This window comes from Pygocentrus nattereri, chromosome 1 (assembly GCF_015220715.1).
Source record: "Pygocentrus nattereri isolate fPygNat1 chromosome 1, fPygNat1.pri, whole genome shotgun sequence".
NCBI lineage: Eukaryota > Metazoa > Chordata > Actinopteri > Characiformes > Serrasalmidae > Pygocentrus > Pygocentrus nattereri.
The window spans coordinates 37018745-37043883 of NC_051211.1; the positions used below are offsets into that span (position 1 = coordinate 37018745).

Sequence of the window (25139 nt, forward strand, 5' to 3'; positions counted from 1 at the left end):
TCAGAGAAATACAGTTGTTTCTGTTCATGGCAGGCATCTGCGAATGCAACAAACTGCACCTTTTCTCATGTGGCCATTAAAGTCATAAGCAAACTTTTGGGCACCCCTGATCAGATAGTTTTGTTGATTTTCTAAGTAAAAATCAGTTCACAAATCCTCTACAAGGAACATACAGCTGCACATTTTAATGCACAATTGCCTTTTATTTACTGAATTTAGCAAGTTGGGAAAAAAAAGGAAACATAAAAGTTGGCATATTTTAGATTTGTTTTTTTCCCAAAATTATTAAATGTGGCAGAAAAATTTAATTTGGCACTAAACTTTGCAGGATTATGTCATATTTCAGTATGCTACAAAAAAAAAAACAATGTGTAAACACAAACGTGGTATGGAAGTTTGATCTCAGATATGTAAGCATCCAAACACTGCTTGATAGGCTACCTTCCTTACTCTGAATTCACACCAGACGCACCACATCAGTGTCACATAAGCGTAGCATAAGTGAAGTGCAAGCAAGTGAATCCTCTGGAGTTTATGCTTGACTCACAAGTGCAGGTGGGATAAAAACAGACTAGACGTGTAAAAATTGTGGCAGGTTGGAAGGGCTCTTGTTTTGACAAATGTAAGACATGCATCTAGCACAGCCAGACTGAAACATTGATGAAATGGAAGTCTCTTCTACCAGAAGGCCGATTAAAATACTTTACATTAATTCTTGTTTTTTGCGGTGGATTTTTAGAACAAGTATTTGGGTACCAAACACGTATTGGAAGACTGTAAAATGCTTTTTGAGCCATTCTACATCACCTGGATTGAGTCTGCAGATCTTTTCTATTTTGATAAATAACAGAAACTTGGCCAAATGTGAAAAGTGCAAATCATTTAAAATATCTGAACTTTGTGTGTAAATGTGCTGTTGGTTGAAAGTCTGTACTTTTCTTGGTGATCTTTCGAATTGAAGAAGAAAAAAAAAGTGCATTGTTGGATCAGCGGTTGTGGTGTTTTTTTGTAAAGGGATAAGTCATTGTGCCCAATTGCAACACTTATACCATTCTAAACACATCATGCTATGCAATCAGTTGATTAAAATAATACTTTGCAGCCACTTTTTATTGACATCGCATTCAAGTTTTGTTTCCGGCCTACATGAGTAGGTAGACGATTGCAAAATGACAGTGATTACCTTGCACACTGTCAATTGCACAGCACTTGAACAGCTTGAGAGCAGTTGGAAGGAACATAGTGTTTGTTCGTCTGAATACTATCTTTTGAGACTAGCTTCATGCCTGTAATGTCTGTCTACTGAGCAAACAAGAAAACTAACAAAAAGCAGGCTGGAGAGTCATTGAGACAAAGTCAAGTTGTAGGTCAAGTAATACTGCACAAAAGAGCACCTTTCATTCGGTAATTTCCAGGAAAAGAAAATGCCTTTAAGTACACAGAATTACAAAGAAGCCTGAACAGTTAAATATATCAGTTTTTCAGACATCTGCAGGAATATTTCTCCACTCTTCCAAAGTTCAGTCTTCGAAGTCGGTTGCATTGTCTGCTTCTCACGATCCAAGTATTCCCAAACACATTCAGTGATGTTGAGGTCTGGAATCAGGGAAATCTTTGTTCTGAGAACACCAGCAGTTTCTTTGTTGGATTTGCTAATTTTCTTCTTTTTTTTGGCTGCTTCCTTTTTCTCAGTAAGGGCTTCTTGGCAGCTACACATCCATTCAGACTCAGTGTTGAGTGTGAAATCTTCATATTTGAAGCAACAGTGGAGCTTGATTTTCTCCTCTCTCTCAAAGATGAAAGCCTTTAGTACTGTTTATCTGTTGGGGACAGTTTTGGTGGGCTAACAGGTCTTTTACGGTTGTTAGGAGTCCTTCTTTCTCTATAGCTTTTTTTTTTTTTTTTTTAATTCAGTGTTGGGAAATCCTGTTTTTTTCCCTTTTCCCCTCTTGCTTTTGCAAGTGGATTGTCTTGTGGTCCCTAACTTTTGAGTCAGAAATGTACCCAAATAAACTGTTCCTAAGTAGGTCTAATTAGCGCTAAGGGAAATTAAAACAGTATTTCAGTATTTTGGCTACTAGATTTGGCTACTATACAATCAGATATATTGCATATTGCAGTTATATTGCTGCTTCTTTTGGTTGCTTAGTATTATTATTTATTTTAGCTGGGTAATGTAAATCAAATTATCAATGCACCCAAAGAACATCTGTGAATGATGAAGAAAAAAAAAACATTCCAAGTTTGGTTACAGGCTCATTTGCATATTGCATATTTATGCAGCATTAGTATTGCAACAGCCAGCATAGCACGTAATAGCTAAGTAACAGTACGTTGTACAGCTTTAGCAAAGAGTTATAACAGTATTTATTGATCCCTCACATTCAGATCTCACGGTTCTGTCAGTATGTCCTGCACTTGTGATTAACAGAACAGAATCTGTTACCAGGGCCCAGTGTGATCTTCACAGAAAAAATTCTGAGTAAAAAAAAATCTGCTTCTGCTGCCCTCATTGGAGGTGGGTCTGCTTTCACAAGACACGCTTGGGAGGAATTTAAAGCTACTGTTTGATTCCTGACCGTCGCGAGGTTAAAGATCCACTCTGCTTCACCCTCTACTGCAGTCTGATCTGAGTTGGCCCAGAGTGCTGTGCCACAGAGGTCACCTGCACTTCTGTAGCTTTTCCCACCCCTCAGCCACTTTAACAGAGGGTTTAGTGTGGATAGTGTAGACATGCTGGCGATTTACTTACTCGCTAAGCCTTGCTGAATTATACATTTGTACATTCAGAGGGCTGTAGAGGGTAAGCTACAGAGGTTCTTTTTTCCTCATTCTTTTTTCCTGTAGAAGGGGAAGATCATTTCTAGAACACTATCACTTCCAAATAATAATTGCCTGGACGCTGTTATTGTAATTCACATGCTCTTGTAATAGACCAAGGGTTCTTGACCTTTTATCAGTGAGTGACCCTTTTTAGGGTTAGAAATAACACTGTAGGCTAACCAAACTAGTTGTTTTCGAGCTCTGACAACAGCTCCGCAGTTAACATTATTACGTTTGGAATATACGTGTGGTTGGTTAGTGTAGTGGTTAACACCTTTGCCTTCTACACCGTAGACTGGGGTTCAATCCCCGACCAGGGCAAGCACCCTACACTATACCAATAAGGGTCCTTGGGCAAGACTCCTAACACCACCTTGGCCTACGTGTGTAAAATGATCAAATTGTAAGTCGCTCTGGATAAGAGCGTCAGCCAAATGCCATAAATGTAAATGTAATATAATGATTGTGTTAAATAGAACTATAGAAACCGTTCCCATTGTCACAAACAATCCCATTGTTTTTTTAGAATGAAATCTAACTAAATGCAGGTTGGTCTTTATGATCTTATTGTGTAGTGCTAGGTTTGTCGCTTGATGCACAAGTACTGTTTGTGGAGCTTGGCTGTGACATCAGGGTCATTGTCAAGAAAAAAACACCCTGCAAATGCAGTTCAATTAAAATGAATTGAAAAAGTCTTTGCAATAAACCACAGAACAAGGAGATGAAATGAACCCTCAGAGCTTAGAGTTCACGTTTGTTTTGGTACTAAATGAGTGACATTTGACCTGAGAGGCCAGCCCTCATTATCCTGATGATCATGTCTCCTTCTCCTTTATTGTCTTTCTCTCTTTCACACTCTTGTTTTCTCTGTCTTGCTATCTCATTTTTATCGCACATTGCCTCTTTCCTTTCTCTCTTTTGCTGTTTTCCGCTTTTCTTTTTTTCTTCCCTCACTCTCTTTTTCTCCCTTTTCTCTCTTTCACTCACTATATCTCCTTTATTTCACTCTCTTTTTCTCTTTCTCCTTAATTTCTCATTTTTCTCCTTCTCTTTCTCTCATTTGGTACTCTCAGTCTCACTCTTTCTTTCTCTATTATTTTTTTTCTTTTCCTAGTTCTCTTTTTTCTTCTTTTACTCTCTTTCTCTGTCTTATTCTCTTTTTTGTTCTTTTTCTTTCTTTCTGTTTCTTGCTCTTTCACTCTGTCTTTCTTGTTTTCACTCTTTCCCTCTTTTTTTTTTTTTTTTTTTTAAACCCCTCCCCCCGTTCCCCCCGTATTCACAATCTCTCTGTGTCATGTCAGGCTGCAGTGGGTAATGTTTGAATGTGTCTGACCGTACACTGGGATATTTACCGATAAAGATTTCTCCCACTTCTCCTCTGGAGGTTCTCTCTCTGTGTTGTGATCCCAGGCTCCACTCTCAGCTTTCTTCGCATGTGGAACTGGAAAATGCTGATGTGTGATCACACCAGATCATCCGTTCAAACAGCCATATTGATTTTTCCTCACCGTTGCGCCATTTTAATCCGCCTGCCAATTTCCTCTCAGTGACTCTATCTTAAGCTTTAATGATCTACCTGCTCCTCAAAAGCACCTGGAGCACTTTCATAAGCTTTTGAAACTGTAGCTGTTGTAATGGAAACTGCAGATACCATTTCAAGTTTCTCTCTGTGGCCATGCTTTTAAGTCTGTGCTTTGGTTTTAACAAGAGCCCACCACTGGGGGTTCTCCTGGCTCTGCACCAAGCTTAAATACCTTCACATATATAGTACCAGTCGAAAGTTTGGGCACACCTGCTTGAATGTATGGTTTTCAAAATTTTAAGATATTTCACGTTTTCCCACGTTACATGTGGACGTCCTGAACATAGTTCACATATCTGGTTCATTTAGTGGTCCGATTGATTTGTACACTGCAAACAAAACAACCTCAGTCCACTTTGTGTTTTGCTTTATGCTTAAAGAACCTCAAGGCTTGCCTTATATACACAGCCAGTCTTCCAGTACTTAATGGGTAAAAGCAAACCACTTAGGATAAATGGTGCCAGTGTGTTTTTAGTGATCTTGTGAAAAGACAGCAATGCTTGCATATTAAAGAAATAAGCCACGAGAGCCCTTGTGCTTACAGTGTTTTACAGTGCTTAAAGGGTGATGCCAGGCACTCATGCAGCATAAATCTCCTAGCTGAATTTAAATTACTGGAACAGAGACTTGAGGGGCTTTTTGCTTTTGTAAAACAGGAACAAAAATATAATATATTGTATAACAAAATTCTTTAAAAGAATTATTTAAATTAAATTAACTTAATGAATACCAGGAACGGTGTAATGGTTTTTAATAGCTTGGTGAATTTATCATGAGTTCCAACAGGAGTCAGCGAGTCAGATGATGAAGCTTTATGATGAACCATATTACCCATAACTTGGCTTTACCCAGAACCCTGAATTCTAAGGGTGCTGTAATGTGAACAAGTGGTCTCATCACTGCTGAAGGGGACTGAGTCCCCTGACACATTCGCTTACAGTGTGAATGCAAAAATCACAGAAATCATTTTCAGGTGGCTCCTTTTCAAGTTCCTTTTAATAGTGTTTGATTTGTTTAAAAAGAAGTGTTTGTGAAAACACCTTTTAAAGACATTTTCATCTAAAAGTCTTAAACTTTTTTGCATAAACTTTGCTTCCAAATCCAATATACGCAATGAAGTTGACTGTGTATGAATGTATTTTCAAAGCAAAACCTCTACGTATAAAAACATTCTTGGAATCTTCGGCAGGACTGTTGGAAAAAGCATCTCAGGAGGCTTCTCATGATGCTGCTTGAGAGAATAATCAAGAGAGTGTTAAAGCTGCATCAAGGTCAAAGGAGGACTTCTTTCATCTAAAATGGAAGATTTTGGTTTTAACACTTTTTTTCATGCTTAATAAAAATCATGCCTCAGAAACAAAATGGAGTAACAGAAAGTTCACTACAAGCAATATTTCAGGTCATACAGCCCAACGCCAACATCCTATGCCTTTCTGTAATCCCTGAGCTGTTTAGGGACATTTATTTTGGTGCTGAAACAGATGAACTGAAACATTGATATTACCAATAAGTGGTTACTGCTGGTTGTGCCCTTGAACAAGACCCTTAACCCCTGACTTTCTAGGGTGGTGCTGTCCTGTTGGCAGTGCTGTGCTGACCCCCAGACTGGACATAGTTAGATAGCAAATTGACAGATTTCCCTTTTGTGATCAGTAAAAGTGATGCATGCTGTTTGTTTAGGGCTTCTAGTTTTGTTCTTCAATCTGTTTTGGGGTCGTACAGTGTTTTAATTTGTTTTTATTTGAAACCTTGGATGCAGGAGGTGGAAATATGTGGCGACACCCAACCTGGTCATTGTATGGCTATGAATCCAACAAGATATCTGTGTTGTTTGTTAACTCTATCTGCAGTTTGCATTGTGTTTAGAAGATCAGTATTGTCTGTGTTCTTTGCACCACTGTGCCAGTTTGGGCTCTGTGACAACTGCAGTGGTTAGAGAGAGCACACTTGGACCTAGAATCCACCAATGCTAGATCAACAGCCCAATGCCCTCCTGGGAACTGAGCCAGGGAACCCTCCAGCTCCACGACGTTCATTTCCTGGCATGCATCCCTAACCCACTGAGCCACTGCTGCTCATTGATTTAGCCATTGAAGAGTTCTCCGTGCCAGCTTATGGCCAGTCCCTTCCCTTACAGCCTGCACTGGGGTCTGACAGTACAGACAGGCCCTGCATTATCTGTTGAGAGCACCATGATGGATGCCCATGCCTCCTGCTCCTGATAAGCTGCGAATTCATTGCTCTTTAGCAGCCGCTGTCATTGTTCAGCACCTTTAACGGTGGGGCAACCATGGAAATGAAAGTGTGCTCGCAATTAAAATTAACACCCTGAGAAGGCCACTAGAAAAATATGGATGGTTAATAAAACAGGCAGTCGTCTTCACTTCAGAGAGGAGAACGTGATACAACTGAAGACAAAGTCAGTTCACTCCCTCCTGGCTAATTTCACTTTTTTGTGCTCTTAAATTAGTTTTTCCTACAGGTGAGACCATGAACGTTCTCTCCCACCAAAGCACAGAGGAGACATTTCACATTTATGTCTACCTGTCTGCACAGCTAGCCTGTATATAGGGCTATTAAGTTTCATGGTTGTGCTCTGTCAGTAGGCAGTAATGGTTTGTCATGATATTTTACCTCCTTGTTCTCTCCAATGTGCTTGCATTAGCATAATTTTGACGTGAGCTTTGCTTAGATGTTTTAGCAGTACACAGTGTACAGGTTTGATTTAGATGACTTTTTACTGTGATCTGGCTCCTGTCTACTTTTTACTGGGGAATTCATATGACCTTACTTCACTGAGTTTTTCTCAGAGAGCTCCCCGTCCTCTCTCTTTCTTCTTGTTTCAGTCTCTCCCCTTCATGCTCAGTACACTGTACTGGCTGGCAGTGGAGACATACGCATTTGGGGGCCACCTCTTCTTTTGCTAGTCACTGCAGGATCTCACAGTGTGTCAGAAGTACCACATTTTCTCATTGGTTCATGCAGGAACGGTGTTCTGTCTGATACTTTACATTAGACTTTACATTTGTAACTAGAGATGCCGTATCAGTATTAAAAGCTATTGGTATTGGGCTTAAATCATTAGAAAATGCTGGCTCGGATAACAGAGTAAAAAAAAAAGCAGTTCACTGAATCCAGTGAGTCCTGTAACTGGACTGAAAATATCACACTCACATTTTGCGATGTGCTGTTGTTAGCTTTATATTTCTTCCTCTGGGGTAGTGGAGCATGATCGACTACTTTCAGATCCTCAGCTTAGGTAAAATGCTTTCTTTTAAAATAGCTTCATAGTATAGAAAGTAGTATAGAAATACTGGATTGGTATCAGCTAGTACTCAAGGTTTCAATATCAATATTGGCATCAGTATCAGAAAAGAGAAACTAGTATTGTGCCATCTCTATTCACAACCTCATATCCGTAACTTATTTAGTGACAGGCAATGCCTTATTTATTTAATTTGCAGTCAAAATGCCTATTAAGTACAAATTATTCATTATTCAGGAGGAAATAAATTTGCATTTCTGAAAAGATAACTTGTGTAAGGAATGAGAATGTCACAGGAAAGTAAGTGAAAAATGGGACTCCCAAAATTGTGCAAGGGCAGGCCACTAAAACTGTCCCCAACAGATAAACAGGACTTGAGCAGAAAAGAAAACCAAGCTCCGGTCTTGCTTTAAAAATCACAGGTATTTCAACACTGAGTCTGAAAAGATGTGTAGCTAAGTAATCTGCTAGTGATCTCAAAACAGTGGACGTCCCACCCCAGACTCTAGACCTCAGAGAGCATCATTGAATGTAAGTGCAGAATACAGAAAGAACAAACAACTTCCAAGACTAAATTTTGGAGGTATGGAAAAATGTCCCTGAACATTTCATTTCTTTTTCTGAACATTTTTCTCTGCTTTGACTAGAAATTAAGGAAATGAAAGGTGGAGTTCTGCTCAGAACTGTTATTGGTGGATCACTTTGGGAAGTATTACAGTTCAGAGTCTGGCCCATGAGCCCTGCAGCATCTTAGACAGGTCTGCACTCAATACAGTATGTTCTAGAATTGGTTAGTTAGTAGTTAGTTTATAGAACCTCACAGAAGTATGAGTAGAGGTACATCTCCCTGCTGCTCAAGCAGGAACACCCTGAAACAAAGCCTATTAATTTGCCATTCCCCCAATAGAATGCACGCACAATCCATCTGCATCCTTTGCTGGTGTAAGCTAAAGCAATAGCTTCTGCATTCTATTGGGACAGGCATTGCTTAGTAATGGAGCTTCTAGTTTTGCTCAAGATATAACCAGCTGCTTAGTCTGCCATATTCTCTGTTCTAATCATGTGGATGTGCAGTGCATGTACCAGATGAAGAAAATGAAACTGAGGCATAAACAGGCCATCAGCTCCAGGGGATGACATACTACTGGCAAATTAATAACCTTGTCAAGGCTGCCTGGACATGTCAGCCTGTTAGTAGCGTTTCCCTCTCATAATAGTGGAAGGTGTTTGCGTTTGCCTTTGCAAGCAACAAAGGTCTTAGCTTGGCAGCTACTTTGGATGCTAGCCATTGAAGAGTCTTGAGTCTTGCAGTTTGAAGACAGCCAACTCTTTTTCCCACAAAAAAAACCCTCTTCCTATGGTGGATTACTGGGGCCAACAAACCATCCAATGCCCAGTGTTTGAATTCTTGACTGCCATTCTGTATGGGCTGACATTGAATTTAGAGCTTCTCAAGCCTACACAGAAAGGGATATCCATAGTAAATGACAAACACAGTATCTGTATTGCAAATAGTGAATACTGTGATGACAGCTTTTACCAAAATAAGATGTTGAAAAAAAGGAATCCAGTATTCAAATGTCAGTATTTTTAGGTATGTATTGACTAGTTTGGTTAGATTGAGATAGTATTGTTATTGGGGCTCGTTATCAGCAGAGACTTGGGGATTACTGGAAACTGGAAGAGGGAAAGGTGGAAGTAAATGTTAGAGAACTACAGCATTTGGTGTACACTTTTACCATGATAAGGATTGTCCTAATTGGTAGCTGTTGATAGCAACCTAGAAGCACTGGATGAGGCTTCCTCAAGCAAACTCTTCCCGTTTTGTGCATTGTTTCCTCTTATCTCCTCTGCTTTGTATGCCTATGAAGTTCATCTGCATGCAGATTGCTAAAGGTAAATTTATGTAAATGAAGGCACAGCATGTTTTGCTCTATTCATATGAGGCTGGCATTTGTTTGGAGAGCACACATTAACATTTTAAGCATCATGAGAGATGAAGTGGCACCTCTGCAGAGGCTCGAGAGCAAAAGTCTCTCAGGTCTGACTCATTATTGACAGATAAATTTATTTGTGTAAGTGTTGTGTGCTCTTACGTGAGTTGTTTGAACATAATTTGTCTCTGTATGTGACTCTAGTGGGGCACCTCCACACTGATAAGGGGTCAAGCTCTTGAATTTAACCTCTCTCTTGCTTGCTGTTTCTCCCCTTGGACTAATTTAAGCCTTTGATTCCTCTTGGTAGCCTGTTCACAAGCAACCTCTGTCCCTTCGGAAGTTGCCTTTGTCTAAATTAGTAAGAGGGGAAAAAATATAAGGCACCAACACATGCATTTATTCATAACCTTCCGTGGCCATTGAGAAATAAGGCAGGAATAGTGACCTGTTCTGCATGTGCTTTGCATTGTCATTGACTGGAGATGGAGTATAATTAATTTCAGATGAAATGCAGTGCCTGACGTTGGTGTCTTGATTTAAGGCTTATGATTAACCACTGAAAATAGATCCCATAGTGTCGTGGCGACAAATGTCATCGTACCAACCCTTAGAGAGCTACAGGCAAGCATGCAGGAGCAGTGACATCATCTGGAGATTTAGCCTGTGAATAAAGCTGTCATAGCACACACAGAGATACTGGACTGACAGTGTCTTTATATGAACCATTTTACTGAATTAGTTCAAACTACTGTCCCACAGTAAAACACTTTTAAAAAAACAATTAAGCATTCAGAATTTAGGATTATGTTATGATCTACAGCCCCATTTCCAAAAAGTTGGGACACTGTGCAAAATGTAAATAAAACCAAAATGCAATGATTTTTGTCAACAGCACATTCCAAAAAAGCAGCAAAAGGCTGGTAGAGTTGTGGAATGCTAAAAAACAAAAAAATAAAATCACCTGGTGGTTGATTGGCAATGGGTCTGTAACATGATTGGATATAAAAAAGCATCCCAGAGAGGCTGAGTCTTTCAGAAGTAAAGATGGGGAGGGGTTCACCGATCTGGGAAAGACTGAACAATCAAATAGTGAAACAAGTTGAGAATAATGTTTCTCAATGTAAAATAGCAAAGAACTTGAGGATTTCATGATCTACAGTTTATAATAACCTTAAAAGATTCAGTGAATCTGGAGAAATCTCTGTATGCAAGGGACAAAATGAAAAACCAGTATTTGCTGGCTGTGATCTTTGGGCCCTCAGGCTGCACTGCATTAAAAACAGATATGATTCACTACTGGAAATCACTGCATGGGCACAGAAACACTTCTGAAAACCACTGTCTGTGAAAACAGTTAATTGCTGCATCAACAAAGGTAGGTTAAAACCCTAAAATTCAAATAAGAAACCATATATAAACAAGATCCGGAAACGCTGCCACCTTCTCTGGGTCCGAGCTCATTTAAAATGAAGGGGGAGTGGAAAAGTGTCCTGTGGTCCAATGAATCAGCATTTGTGCACATCTGTGACAGCGCCATATAATGCTGAATGATATAGATAGATGTCTTGCTGCCATCCCGACTGTGTCTTTTTCAGGGAAGGCCTTGCGTATTTCAGCAAGACAATTCCAAACCACATTCTGCACGGATTACAACAGCATGGCTCCATATTAAAAGAGCCCAGGTTTCTAAACTGGCCAGCCTGCAGTCCAGACCTGTCACCCACTGAAAATATTTAATGCATTATGAAATGAAAAATACAAAGGAGACTCCAAACTGTTGAGCAGCTGAAATCCTGTATTAAACGAGAACAGGAAAACATTTCACTTTCAAAACTACAGCAGTTGGTCTCCTCAGTTCCCAAATGCTTACAGAGTTGATGAAACACAGTAAACATACCCCTGTCCCATCTTTTTTGGAGCATGTTGTTGCCATCAAGTTCAAAATGGGCATATATTTTTCAAAAAACAATTTCAACATTTGATATGTTGTCTTTGTAGTTTTTTTTGTTCTTTTAAAAATATGTTTTAAATGATGTACACATTATTGCAGCCTATTTTTATTTACATTCTGCACAGCATCCCGATTTTTTGGGAAAGGGGTTTGTATTTGAACTCAATGCATTTATTGAGATAATAATAAGCTCTATGTATATACAATGTATTCTACTGTATGTATACTCGTCATAATTTACTGTTGTTTCTAAACATAAAAATGGTGTCACTGAGTTGTTAGCCTGTATATTTTCTCTGTCTGCCTGTTATGTAATGTATTAAATAACTTTGTTCTGATTTAAGTATTCAAATACTACCACCTCAGACATTTAACTGAGTACTACTTGAGCGCTCATGTACATCCCGCATAGCAAAAGCACACACATGCGGAAGTGGAACTTTGTTTCATTGATGACTTTACAGAAATATTGGTCACTGTCTTTGATTTAGACTTTTCTGTTTCTGGAGAAAATGTTTGTGTATAAGTGTTGGTATTAATCTGAAAATGCCCAGCACTAGAAGAGATGGACAGTGTCTTTACTCAAACAGTAACAAGTAATTTGATTAGTTTTTGAACTGTCATTTCAGTGCATCTAACAAACGCTACTAACAGCATGTAAACACCATGGAAATGTATACAAATTATTCTAGGCTTTCACAGTAATTAGGGAATAAATAATAAAGAGCCAGGTGCTGTTTGGGAATGAGAATGGTTTATGTGTGTATATGAAGCTGCAGATTTCTGAAACTGTGCTACAGCTTTGCTTCTAAAGTAACTGTTTATCAATGTCTAATGATCCATTCTGCATATTCTGCTGAAGGACAGATGATTTCTCATTGCAGTATAATAAAACTGTGGCGAGATAGCGTCGGCTTGCATAATGTGCTATCTGGTTTTTATCAATTTATTTAAAGTAACTCCACATTTACTTCTTTTTACTGCCTTTCTCTTTCACACTGACTCTACTCTTCATTAAACAGATGCTATGGTGCTGTGACCTTTCAGTCAAAATTCACTGGCATTCTGCAAAATAAAAATTTGAGCAGCAACTTTTGATAATAAAAACATCATTAGCTCCACATTGCTCAACTTCTGCATCTATTGAGTGTTTATTTTAGCACTTCTAATGAAATATAGCAGATGTTATGCACATAACAAAGTGTAACTTACTTTTGTTTTGAAGTGGTCAGTGGAATTTTATCAAATAAGTTTTATCTGAATGCAGTATTCATACATATTGATCCTTCATCTTTTCATTTGTAGTCTCTTCTAAATACCATGTTGTGTTAAAAACGTATTTGCTCCATGACCTAAAACATATTCAGTGTCACACGCAAATCTCTATATTCTTTTAAGTCATTCCACAGCCATAGCATCCAGATCATACACTGGTGAATGGAATCCCCTCTGGAGGAGCTGGTGGTGGGCTTTAAGAATGAGCTGGCTGCATGAGAGCAGTACAGTATCTTTATCCAACGCAGAGTGGCCTGGAAACAGCAGGCCAGTGCGGATGTAATTATGGGATGGATGAGAGGGAGCAGAAGTCACGTAAAAGTCCGCTGCTCAGCAGAAACGGAGCGAGCGCCTCACTTGTCTTTCTCTGATCTCTGACCCCGGCCTGTCCTCCCCCACCCAGTATGTGCTCTGTTTTGTGCCTGCATGTCTGAGAGAGAGAACTTGCAACCATATGCAGACATTATCATCCTAGACTCTCTTACAGTATTCTCAAACATGATTTTAAATATGAAGGTAAATTACTTTTTCGTTCTAGGCTGCAGCTGTAGAAGCAAACATGAAGCATCATTGTTTATAATAGAGTTGGCACTATTGATTATATTAGTAATTGTTTAGGGCTGGCCTGGACTGCTTTTTACAAGCTTTGAATGCTCGTTTGTGTTTCCAAGCAAATATTTGAATACTCCTTCCCAATATATCTCTTATAATTCGCTATAATTTCAAGTATGCTCTTTCAGTGTGTTCTAAGCATTGGCGCCACCATCAGGAGAATGATAGTTCGGTCCCTCGTAATGCCAGTCATCCGGGCAAATAATTGATCTTGTTCTCTCTTTGTTAGTAGTATGGTCCTTCCTCTTCCCCCATCACTCAGCCTGATGCTGACTAGCATGGGCATCTATTAACAGAAGTAACAGAATTAGCAGTGTGCATTCTTCTTCAGACACGTTCAGCTGTCCAGTGATGTTGCATTAGCAATGTGTTCTATTAGAAAAGACACAATGGCTATCTTTACAACACTCACAGGAAACCTTCCCAGTGCTGGAGGTACCGTGTAAGTGGTGGAGAACTTGCTAGCTAATTAGTTTTAGACATTATCATAGTTAAAAACCAAGACAACCAGCTCTCATTTTTTTAATGTTTGAAATTGATGGTAGAACATGTTAAACTGTCATTTATTCTGTGAGAGCAGATTGACGGCCTAACATTTCCATTGCAATTGGCAGTCATAGGGGTCCAAACACAGGGTGCCTCATGAAACCAATAGAACACACATGATTTCAAAGATTTTAGAATAGCCTCTATTTAATAAAGATGTATGGGCTCTACCAAATGCTGTACACACTGACCTCTTGACCTTGTATGGTGAGCTTACAGATTCTTTAACAAGTATATCAAAATGCCTAGAAAACAGTACAGTATTTGCACCTGACTTCTAGCGGTTGAATTCAGTGAAGTAAATAGTTCCACTGCACTTACTCCTCTTAGGGGTTAGGAACAATGCCACCAGACTTCGTAATAGGGAATTGGATTTTTCACTGTTCATGACTTACCTGCTACACGTGAATCCATCAGGCTCTGTTTCCTACTGTAAGGCTGGCTTTACACATTGAAACTATTTTACAACTGGTTGCATGCAACATTATTTCTGTAAAAGTTGGTAGTTACACAAAGTAGTTCAAAAACAAATTAGCACACAACACATTTGCCTGCTATACGTGTCTGCTATATGAATCTGCTATGAGTACAAATATGAGTACTTTTGTACTCATTTACTTACCGCTATACGTGAATCCATCAGGCTCCAGGCTGTAAGGCTGTACAGCCAGGCTGTAAGGCTGGCTTTGTACAGTGAAACTTTTATGTAACTAGTTGCATGCAACATAATTTCTGTAAAATTTGGCAGCTACATGAAGAAATTCAAAATACTGCACCATGATGTCTTGATATATGAAGTCAACAAGCAGGTTAAACCTACTAAACTAATCAACTAAAGTTGCATGGAAGTTTCACAGTGTAAAGCCAGCCGAGATAGACATGTAGAAGAATTGAACATAATTATTAAGTCAATGAAAATGTATGATATGAATAATTGTGACAGCACAACAATATTTCTACCACACCAACTCTCTTTTGTAATGTATGATATTAGCACTTGCTGTTATTTATAACCAACAGGTGAGCATGTCTGTACATTACATCCTTTCTCTCATATTTGAGTCTGCTTGTGTATATCTGCAAGTGTGCCGTATTCAGTGTTAATGAGAATAAGCTGTTTATGTGAAGTGGCTCAAAGTGTAAATGACTCTGTGAAGACAGGTGTGAAATCACACACCACTGCGCTGTGTGTCAAAGAGAGAGTGAAAGAGGTGTGTGTGTGTGTGAGGGAGAGAGAAAGTGCATGTGCTCCTTCAAGGTCCGCGGCTGGTTCTTGTCATGCTTATGACAGGCCCAGAACATGCTCTTTATTGGGAGGCGTATGAAGATGGCTTCATTTCTGCTGGGGCCTGAAATTTGTATTTTCTCTCCTCCCTTGTGCCCATGGCTGATTAAGGAAAAGCGCCATCAGTAATACCGCAGTTTTTCTCCTGAATGCAACACGCTCCGATCACTCTGCTGACAGACAAGTAATTACCCCTAGCCTGAGTGACAGCACTGTCTGCGTGATGTTATGGACAGAGGAAGGCTTTTATGGATTTATTAACGCATTATGCTGCTGCTATTTATGATTCTGTGTGCGTGTGCATGCATGTGTGTACGTATCTTCTATGTTAGATTAAAATATAAGACAGTTTGTTCACTGTTCATGTGTTAGGGCATTGCATTAGCAATGGGTGGATGTTGTTTAGCATATTTAATGCATTGCAGCCCGAACAGTTTCAATGCAAACACATATAACTAGTTCACTAAACTAATTCACTAGACTACAGTCAAACAAAAAGTATTAAGTGAAAAGGTAATAAACAAACAAAAAAATCTGTTTATCCGTGATGGATGAATTCCATGCATTCAAATAGACAAAGAGAAACATTTTTCATTGACTTATTATTGTCTAGGTGGCTGTTTGTTACATTGATCATGCATTCTGCCAGGCCAATTCACTGAGCACAACCTTAATATTTAGGTATTTTTGAAGTTTTATTTTTGCACATAATTTTCATATTTATATTTGGTATATTTGAAATTATTGGTTTGGTTAAATGTCTAAATGTCTGTATATTGTAGTGATTGTCTAATAAAGACACAAAGGTGTTCACTGGATTTCACTGGCTATCTAGATTTAGCATTACAAGGCAGCTACAGCGATTACTACCTAGAATTAGGAAACATTTGTAGGGGTAAGGTTGTATGTGAGTCATGCAGCTTGGCAGAGTTGCACCCATACCTGATTTGTTACATCATATTATTGTTATTGCAAAGAAAAATACAATAATAATAATACACTGACAAAAATGTGTGAAATGCAATACGTAACTAATATAATCATGAAAACTGTGTAATTAATGATCAGAATTTCAAATGGTTCTGTTACTGTAATTTGTCAGTGCTTTCAGTGAGGTGGAATCAAGACTGATAGAGATCTCAATTTAATTTTAAAATATAATAATTTTACTGCTGTACTTAGTTGTAGTTACATTTCTTGATGAGTGCAAGTACTAGAAATGATTTGACATATTAATTATACATTCTGTAAAACCTAGATGACAAATTGATGCAAATTGATGCAGGATTCATCAGGGGGACTTCTTAACCCAGACAGGGGGTGTCTTCACCTGATAGTGGGGCAAGATGCACCTTTACAAGATTTCTTTCTTGTGCTATAAAAATGAGAATGACTGCTGTTTCAGTTTATTTCCATTGTCTAGGTTTATGCATCATCATGCTGTGCATACTAAATTCATGCACAGATACAGTTTAGTGTTACAGTAAATTGTATTTAAGAGGGATATTTTCCCCTGTTGGTAAATGAAACTTATTTAAAGAGAACTGTAATGCGGTGCTCTGTGAGTGTGTGTGTGTGTGTGTACAGTGCTTTACTAACACGCTGACTCGTGGTTGTGTTTTTTTTTTTTTGTGTGTGCAGAGACGGTGCATCGACATATGCAGCACTATGAAGTGGAGTACCTGCAGTTTGCCTTCCGCTGGATGAATAACCTGCTGATGAGGGAACTACCCTTGCGATGCACTATCCGGCTATGGGACACCTACCAAGTAAGACTGCCAGTAACTGTGTATTTGTGACTCAAGTATTGGAAGGTTAAAAGTGCTGTCAGGCCATCACTTGTTGTGTCCATCAGAAAAGTTATGAGATTTAAGTTAGATTATGTTGCACGTCCTTTCTTCTAGGCATTGAATACAAGTTTTTCACACTTGATTCTGAAATTTGCAGTGTATAATTTAATGCAGAGGTTTGGGCAGTCAGCATGTTTTTTTTGGGTTTTCTGAATGAAAATAAGCTAACACATCCACTACATAGAGCACACATTTGCATATTTTTATACACAATTACTGTTTATTTGCTGTATTTAACATATGAAAGCCTTCAAATAAATAGAAATTGTGCACTAAAATGTGTGGAAAAATTAAAGTTTCTTCTCTGTGGAAGATGTGTTAATGTATTAGTATGTGAAATGGGAGGCCAGGTGAAATTTCTCTAATTTACTAATGTGCTGTTGGACCCAAAAGCATTGATTCAAAAGTTAGAATATAGTGCAAATGATGTGCTTTTGAATATAGTAATGCACAATTTCCACAACATATTAGCAAATAAAATAACTCTAGAAAAATGATGGTAGAGTTTCCCAAGACTACCTTTTAGCACTGTACATTGTGAGTGATATATAACTATCCAAGTTCTTTATCCTTCTATAAATTTCTATTTGAATGCTGCAAAAGATTCTACTTGGCTCTGCAAGTGCTACCTGGAGCCCTCTTTGTACTTTTGTCAATAAGAACTTGAAGTATTTAAGGTCAATGATGTTCAGTTTACCTCATAGCTCTTTATCTGGTGCAGTCATATGAAGTACCTGTTGCTTTTCAATATGAAGTAATGTACGTTATACATGTAAAATGAAAGAGTTCTTACTTCCCAACAGTGTTGAATCAGTGCTCTCCAGAAAAAAGCACTAATAAACAGTACATTTCTTACAACTGGGGAAGGCACCCACTGTACACTATTTATTTATTTTCTCTTTTAGGTGTATTTTCTTTTCTCCTTGTTATCAACCCAGAAGAAAAGGTTTGAGTTGCTTTAGCATCTGTAAAGTACCAGATTGATCTGTCTCCATTTTTGAATAGAGGGTTTTGAAGGACTTGCTCCAATGACTTGTTATTGTGTTTTATTGCCAGAATCAGTTGCTATTGCAGCTTGACACTGCAAGTGGTTTTCTTGCCCATTTATTTATTTGTTTGTTTGTTTATTTGACACTCTGAATCACCGACCTCCCGATGACACGATCAGGCTTGCCATTGACTGTGTAGACATATTTACTTTTTGTGTTGAGACTGCTGCAAAAACCACCTTCGCTTATGAGGCCAAACACAAGTCAATAATAGGAGGATATTACTTAATGCACATTATCGATCCCTCATGTTCTTCCAAGTGAAAAAAGAGGGGGTAAAGATGTAGGAAAGAAATGATAGATTATACACATTAAAGTGAATTAGAGCTTGGTCTAGATTTAGCCTTTTATTTTCAGGTGTATCGCTATTTAAATATGCACAGTCTAGATTTTGCTGCATATAATTGTGTATACAGTAGTTTTTGTCTGAAGTGTGTTTCTTGTATTGATTTCAAGAGCTAACTCTGGCCAAACACAAGGCTTAGGGACGAACATACAGAAGGTTTAGGTAGGTAGAAGCAGGTAAAAGGGCGGAATTTGCTGGCTCCTGTCTTGGCGCATAAATGGTAGTGTTTTTTTTTTTTTTTTGTATGTTTTCCTACTTTTCTCCCCAATTTAGTTATTGCCTATTTCACCTCTATCACATGATGCTGGGAGATGCTGATGAAGTTGGGAGGGTGAGCGCTAGTGTATTCTTCCATCAAGTCAAGCACTACTGCATCTTTTCAAACTGGTTGGTCAATCAGCAGCATAACACACTAACTGCCAATTCTGTTACATCAGCTAACCCACCCGGAGAGAGTGAGGACAGTTATACTCTCTTGGATCCCTGGCCATAGATTCCACTGATATCACCAGAGATTAAACTCGCAAAACTCTCCATCATAGGGCCAGCATTTAGGCCAATGTTCATTAACCCTCCTCCTCCTCAAGATCTGCTTTCCTCCAAGTTTCACCAACTCATTCATCTAGTCAAGAATCTCTGGAGACAGCTATTGGATGGATCAACTGGGATTAATAAGGGTTGAGGCTAAACTCCTTAGGAAGTTGGATCCCTAGGAGCTGAGAAGATGGCAACTGCTTAAGATTGCTGTGCCATTCAGGATCTCCATTTATTTAATCAATTACTTATTAATACTTTTCTCACTAAATAAGCTACAGGTAAATATCAGCATTGGCTTTGAAAACAAGCACCTAGTTCACAGGCTCATTCAAGCCTCTTTCCGAGAACATATTACTTCCCTCGAGTGAATGATTGTAGTACTCAATTCCTGTTCTTAATCTCCTCTCCAGACCTTTTATCAGACTCCTCAGGAAATATGCCACTGTCGAAGACGCTGATGATGAGACATTGTGGCACAGAGATGTAATGTTGCTGTCTGTAAATAGTCCATTTCCTCCCTGCCAGTGGATGCCAATGAGATAGAAAGTCCTAGAGTGCTTGACCTTTCAAATAACGACCATGCTTGAGTTCTTCAGTGGTTATGGCCCACTCTTAACTCCAACAGCATATCTTCAGAAGCCTCTCATTTCCCCATCCACACTCTCTCACAATGTGCTGGCCCTTTCCTCTCATATATGGCTGGAGGCTGGTCTAAACCTGTTGCTGGACCTGCTCATAGGACCTGTGTGAGAACAAGTGCTCAGACAAGTCTAGCCCTTATAGCCTTTAACCTAATCTTAACTTCCTTTGAGAACTGGACAGTATATTGTTTATGTATTGTAAGTATATTGTTTGTTTGTCATCAGGATATTGGCCTTTATTGATATTGGAAAAGGTATCAATATGCGAAAGTTGACCAACCACAGAGTGTTATATGTGTTGTGAGCATCCTGGTCAACCTCAGAAGGTCCAGATTGGTCAAAAATGCCAAAAATATTGTAGGACAATCTTTACCTAATATCTACATCTTTATATCACAGTATGTGACACAGTAATTGCAAAGGCAATTTTGTCCATATCTAACATGGATCCTTAACCACCTCTGTCCTCTTATGTAAACTACTTTATTGACTTTATTATTTGACCATTGACTACAGAAAGAGCACTTATTCTTGTGGTCACTGGTATAAAACCTCTAACTTCCAATCAATACCATAAATATTCACTCAAAATGTTGACTGAAAGTATAAAAAAAAAGAAAAACATTTATGGTAGGCCTGTTATGAAATTTAGAATATGATCTATTAGCATCATGTTTGTCCCTTATCTCTTTTCTTAAATCTACTGCTAATGATGCTGTGCTCGTTTTCTTTGGCATGTAATTTATATTTGCTCTGTGTGGATTTTGGAAACTGTTTTTCCAACGGCATTATTATACAGGAGTTAGAGAGGGGGAAAAAGCACTGCTTATCCTCTGAATTTCACAGGGCTTTTTTACCGAGCAGGAAGGATTACCTTTTAGGTTTTTTGGAGCCCATTGTGGATTCCTCAACAGAGCCCAGGAATAGACTGTAATTCATCCCATGCATATTTAATGCATAACCAAATATGCATTAAATGACTGCTCCCTCTCTCACCTCCCCCTGCTGGTTCTGACAACCTGTGTCACAGTAGCTCACCATAAGATCCTGATGGGCTGAATTAGGCAGGTTTGTGCACTAAATCTTTCATGGTCTCTGAAAACATGGATGGTATCTCTTACTGTCTCTCCAAGGGAACTTGTTTTGCAGGCAGCCAGAATGCATTTTGTGTGTCTAGATCTGTGCTGCTTGTTGATGTCATACTGTTGTACTGTGTGTTCCTTCATGTTCTCCATGTTCTTCTCTAGAGGCTGTTTTTCTGCTCTCCAAGGCCCTCTTCTGTAAAAAAAAAAAAATCCATGCTGTAAACAGGGAAGCTCAGCCATGCTGTGACAGGGGGTGATGCTTCCAAGCTCTCTGATACTTGCAAAATCCATTTTATGTACATTTTCGGAGGAATTTCTTTTAGTCTTGGAGCTTCTCTAACTCGCTATATTCAGTGACATGCACATTCTTTCACCTGACACATTGGCAAGTTTCTGAGGTGGTGTAAATAGATGGAGAGAGTGGGGACAATGGGGTAATGTCTGTGTAAAAATTGTACATGCCTAACTGAATTTGTGTATTTCCATAATTTGAAAGAGATTGTGAACTAAAGGCTTATGCTAAAATGCATTTGAAATTTGAAAATGCATTTTCAAAAACAGTGTTTTTTTGGGTTTTTTTTTAATACCTGCACACACACAAGTGGCTTTCATCAGGTATCAGCATATGAATATTTTACAGTCCTGTTGGAAGAGCATCTCAGGTTTCTCCTCATGACGCTGCTTGAGATTATAGTCAATTATAGTCAATTAATTAGTGAACTATTGTCATTAAATAGCATGTATAAAACTAAACATATCTCCATAGCCTAAAGCCATTTCTACAGCTTTGTCATGCGAGCTGAGACTCAGGTTCAGCTCTAGCTGTTATGGTGGTTGTAGTCCTTCAGGTAGATTGAACACAAAAGGTCTTGCAGTGAATTAAAATGCACAAACATTGTTTATTTTGGGGCTTTAGTGTTATATGTGAAGCCAGCTACAGTTTGTTTCACTTGCCTATAAGGCAGTGATTCGCTCAGAAACGTCTAAGGCAATAATTCAGCCAGAAACATCTTTGGAGGCACCCTTCATACTTTGCATACTACTGTCATTATTATTTAGGCGTTTTTAGGATGAACTAATTGAATCTTACCTTTCTGAATTAATCTGTTTTGCTTGAGGATGGTATGCAGATCAGCACCTCCAAGTCCATGGTCTTCTCCCTGAAAAGGATGGCATGCCCCATCCACGTAAGTAGAGAGGACCTGCCCAGGTGAAGGAGTTTAAGTATCTCTGGGTCTTGTTCACAAGTAATGGGGAGATGGATCGTAAGATTGACCGCAGGCTAGGTGGCAGCAGTAGTGCGGTCGCTGTACTGGAGTTAGTCTACGTCCCCACTCTCAGCTATGGTCGTAAGCTTTGGGAAATGACCGAAAGAATAAAATTGCAGATACAAGCAGCAGAAGTTAGCTTTCTTTACAGGGTGGGCTACACCTTACTTGGCAGGGTTAGGAGCACAGTTATCTGTGAAGAGCCATTAGAGCCACTTCTCCTCCACATTGAGAGGAGCCATTTGAGTTGGTTCAAGTATCTGATGAGGATGCCTCCTGGCCGCCTCCTGTTGGAGGTTTACCAGGCATGACCAACTTGGACGAATCCCAGAGGTCATCCCAGGACCCCCTGGAGGGATTTTATCTCCAAGTTAGTGTGGGAGTAGCTCGGGATCCCCAGAATGACCTGGAGGAAGTTGCAGGAGACAGGTCATCTGGGCTTCTAAGCTTTCCCTAGTGCAACCGTGACCTTAGCTCGATCAAATGGGTTAAGAGGATGAATAATCATGAAGATGATGTTTTTTAATGCAGGACTGCACTGTACAGACAAAATAATAATATTGAGATTGTAATAATCCATATTTCTATTGTAATGTGCTTCACAGTGTAATAAAAACATTCATAATGTCGTTAAAGATTTGAACAAAATAATTGTTTAGCATTATTATTTCTTCAGAGTACCCACAGAACTGCTTATCTGCAACAGTGTCTGTCAAGATGCTCACAACACACAGTAGAAACATTGCATTTTTGAAGCAGTTCTCATTAGCATATTGCAGCCTTATGTGATATTGTTATTGCAAAATCCAGTATCTCTAACAGTTAACAAATTACATATTGTGTTGCTCTTGGAAGAAGTAAGAAGTATGATGGAGAGATTTTGGAAACCGTGGCTGTAGCGTTGGGTTGGTTGAGAGTCAGGTTGTATTTACTGTCTAGATCACTCTTATAATCTTATGTTTCCATCCAGAACGTTACATATCTTTTGGAATGTGCAGTAACCCAATTTGGCTCAAGAGTATTATGGTGATTGCACAACTGCTCAATGGTCAAGACCACCTGATTACTGCACATTACACGTATAAGAATCTCCAGAATGGAAGCACTGCCCAATTATGCTCATTATGGTACACTTCTCAAGAGTCTACTCCATCAGAGTATTTAATTACCAGCTTAATTGAAGCAATTAAAGCACTTCTCTCTGCCTGGAGATATTCAAAAGATGCATCTGGTCTCCTGCCCAGTATTGGCCATGAATTCAAACCTCCCTCCTAGCCTTGGTTTTTGACATTGCGTGAGTCAGTGTGGTGTTCCGTGCTTTGTCAGTACAGATTAATGCAGGCTTTGACTGACTGTGGCACAGCAAGGATTACTAAATATACTGGAGCTAACGGGACCCTGCCCTGTCTTGTGTTTCAAAAACATGAAGTGGGACTTACAGTGATTGGATTAGTACATAAGCTTGGAAATCAAGTACATGGCTGTTCCCCATAGCAAACGAAAGCTTGAATAATTTCATCTTGAATAGAGGATCGAGGGCAGACTGTCGGTTGCCAAACTGATTTCTAGTAGAAACGCAGCACTGTGCTTTTAAATTAGGCTTGTTTAGCTCCACAGACCATTTAACTTGAAAACATGATCATCTGCTTTGATCAGGTTATGACTTCCATTGCCATGGAAAAATTATGGGAAAAAACCTTGAAATGTATTTTACATTTCAGTCAGTTTGCCAAAACAAACACATTTTAATTCTAGTTTAATTGCAGATATTGTTCCAAAATGTTGGGTTGCTTTTCACTGTTGTACTGTCTAACACTAAATGGCAATGCTTTCACTCTTTGTTGAGGATAGTCCCTTACACTGAACAATTTTTCAGTCCATTTTAATAAGAATATTACTGTCTTAAAATTTTAAGACAGTGGATGGTGCTTGCAGGAGACCCATGAATAAAATGACCAGGAGCAAATTAACAAACAACAAAGAGTCAATGAGCCCTTTGAACGAGAGCTAGAGGCAAAAATTATGATTAAGTTGGAACCATTAACGCTCACGATATGTAAGATGTACATGATGATCTCACTGGGCGCCTGTGATGAAAACTGGGTTCACTTCATGAAATTTATGTAATTTTCGTTGTCAGGTTCATGTGAACCCTGCATTCACTTCAAAAGTGTTATAATTATTATTAAGCTCTTGAAAGTTGTAAATGCAATCCAATAAAGCTTATACTCTCCACTGATGTAGTGCAAAACGCACTGTATTTTTAATAGAAAAGTCTTTCTTTAGGGTCAGATTGGAGCAAATAAGACAATTGTGGTGAATCGTTTGACAGCCTTATTAGTTTTAGAAAGTTTTTTTTGCTTGTAGCATTTTTGCCTTTAGTGCAGCTTTTAGAGTTTCTCACACATAGGCTGTAGGTGGGTGCCCCTCCCTAAAGTATATTGATGGCCGTCCAAATTCTTTCTGTTCTTGTGAATGAAGACAGTTATACAGAATTGATGCAAAGCATGACCTGTGGTCATTTTCACAGCCTGAATCAAAATTTTAAGTCTGTGTTGTGCCTCAAATCTAAAAACCAAAAACAAGGAAAGTTTAACCTTCACTTTTTAAAATACCCAAATAATTAAACAAATGCTTAAACGCATTAAACAAATGACATCCTTACTTCACTATAGCCCTTCCTACAAGCTGCTCCCCCTAGAGTTATTTCAGACCTGTGGGAAGTTCAAAGACACAGTTGAAAACACATTTGGACATTTGATCAGATTTAGACTGTAGACTAAAATCCTTCTAATGTGAGCCCATACCTTAATTATGTGTATTTTCTAAAAGTAAATGGTTGAACATTCCGGTTTGTCAATGCCAAAACAGTCATGTTACTAACAAACATGTATCAAGTGCTTCAGTATTGACTTTTTGGTAGTGATAATTTTAGCTAACACTTGCCAACTTGTATTATTTTCACTAGTTGAATTTTAGGGGTTATGGTTTGGGACAGCAGCCTACCAACAGAAAGTACACTATAAATGATGAGTTTGTATATATTTAGCTTATTACTGTCTTGAATGTAAAATAATCCTTGTAGAT

At 38.8% G+C, this 25139-nt stretch overlaps 1 protein-coding gene across 2 annotated transcripts in view; it reads left to right on the plus strand.

Moving 5' to 3' along the window:
* tbc1d22a (TBC1 domain family, member 22a) overlaps positions 1-25139 on the plus strand; it is a 211767-nt gene that overhangs the window by 134885 nt on the left and 51743 nt on the right. For both annotated transcript variants that reach the window (XM_017697029.2, XM_017697028.2), the window contains exon 11: positions 16918-17045. In XM_017697029.2, the coding sequence (XP_017552518.1) occupies positions 16918-17045 (128 nt within the window). The remainder of the gene's footprint in view (positions 1-16917; positions 17046-25139) is intronic.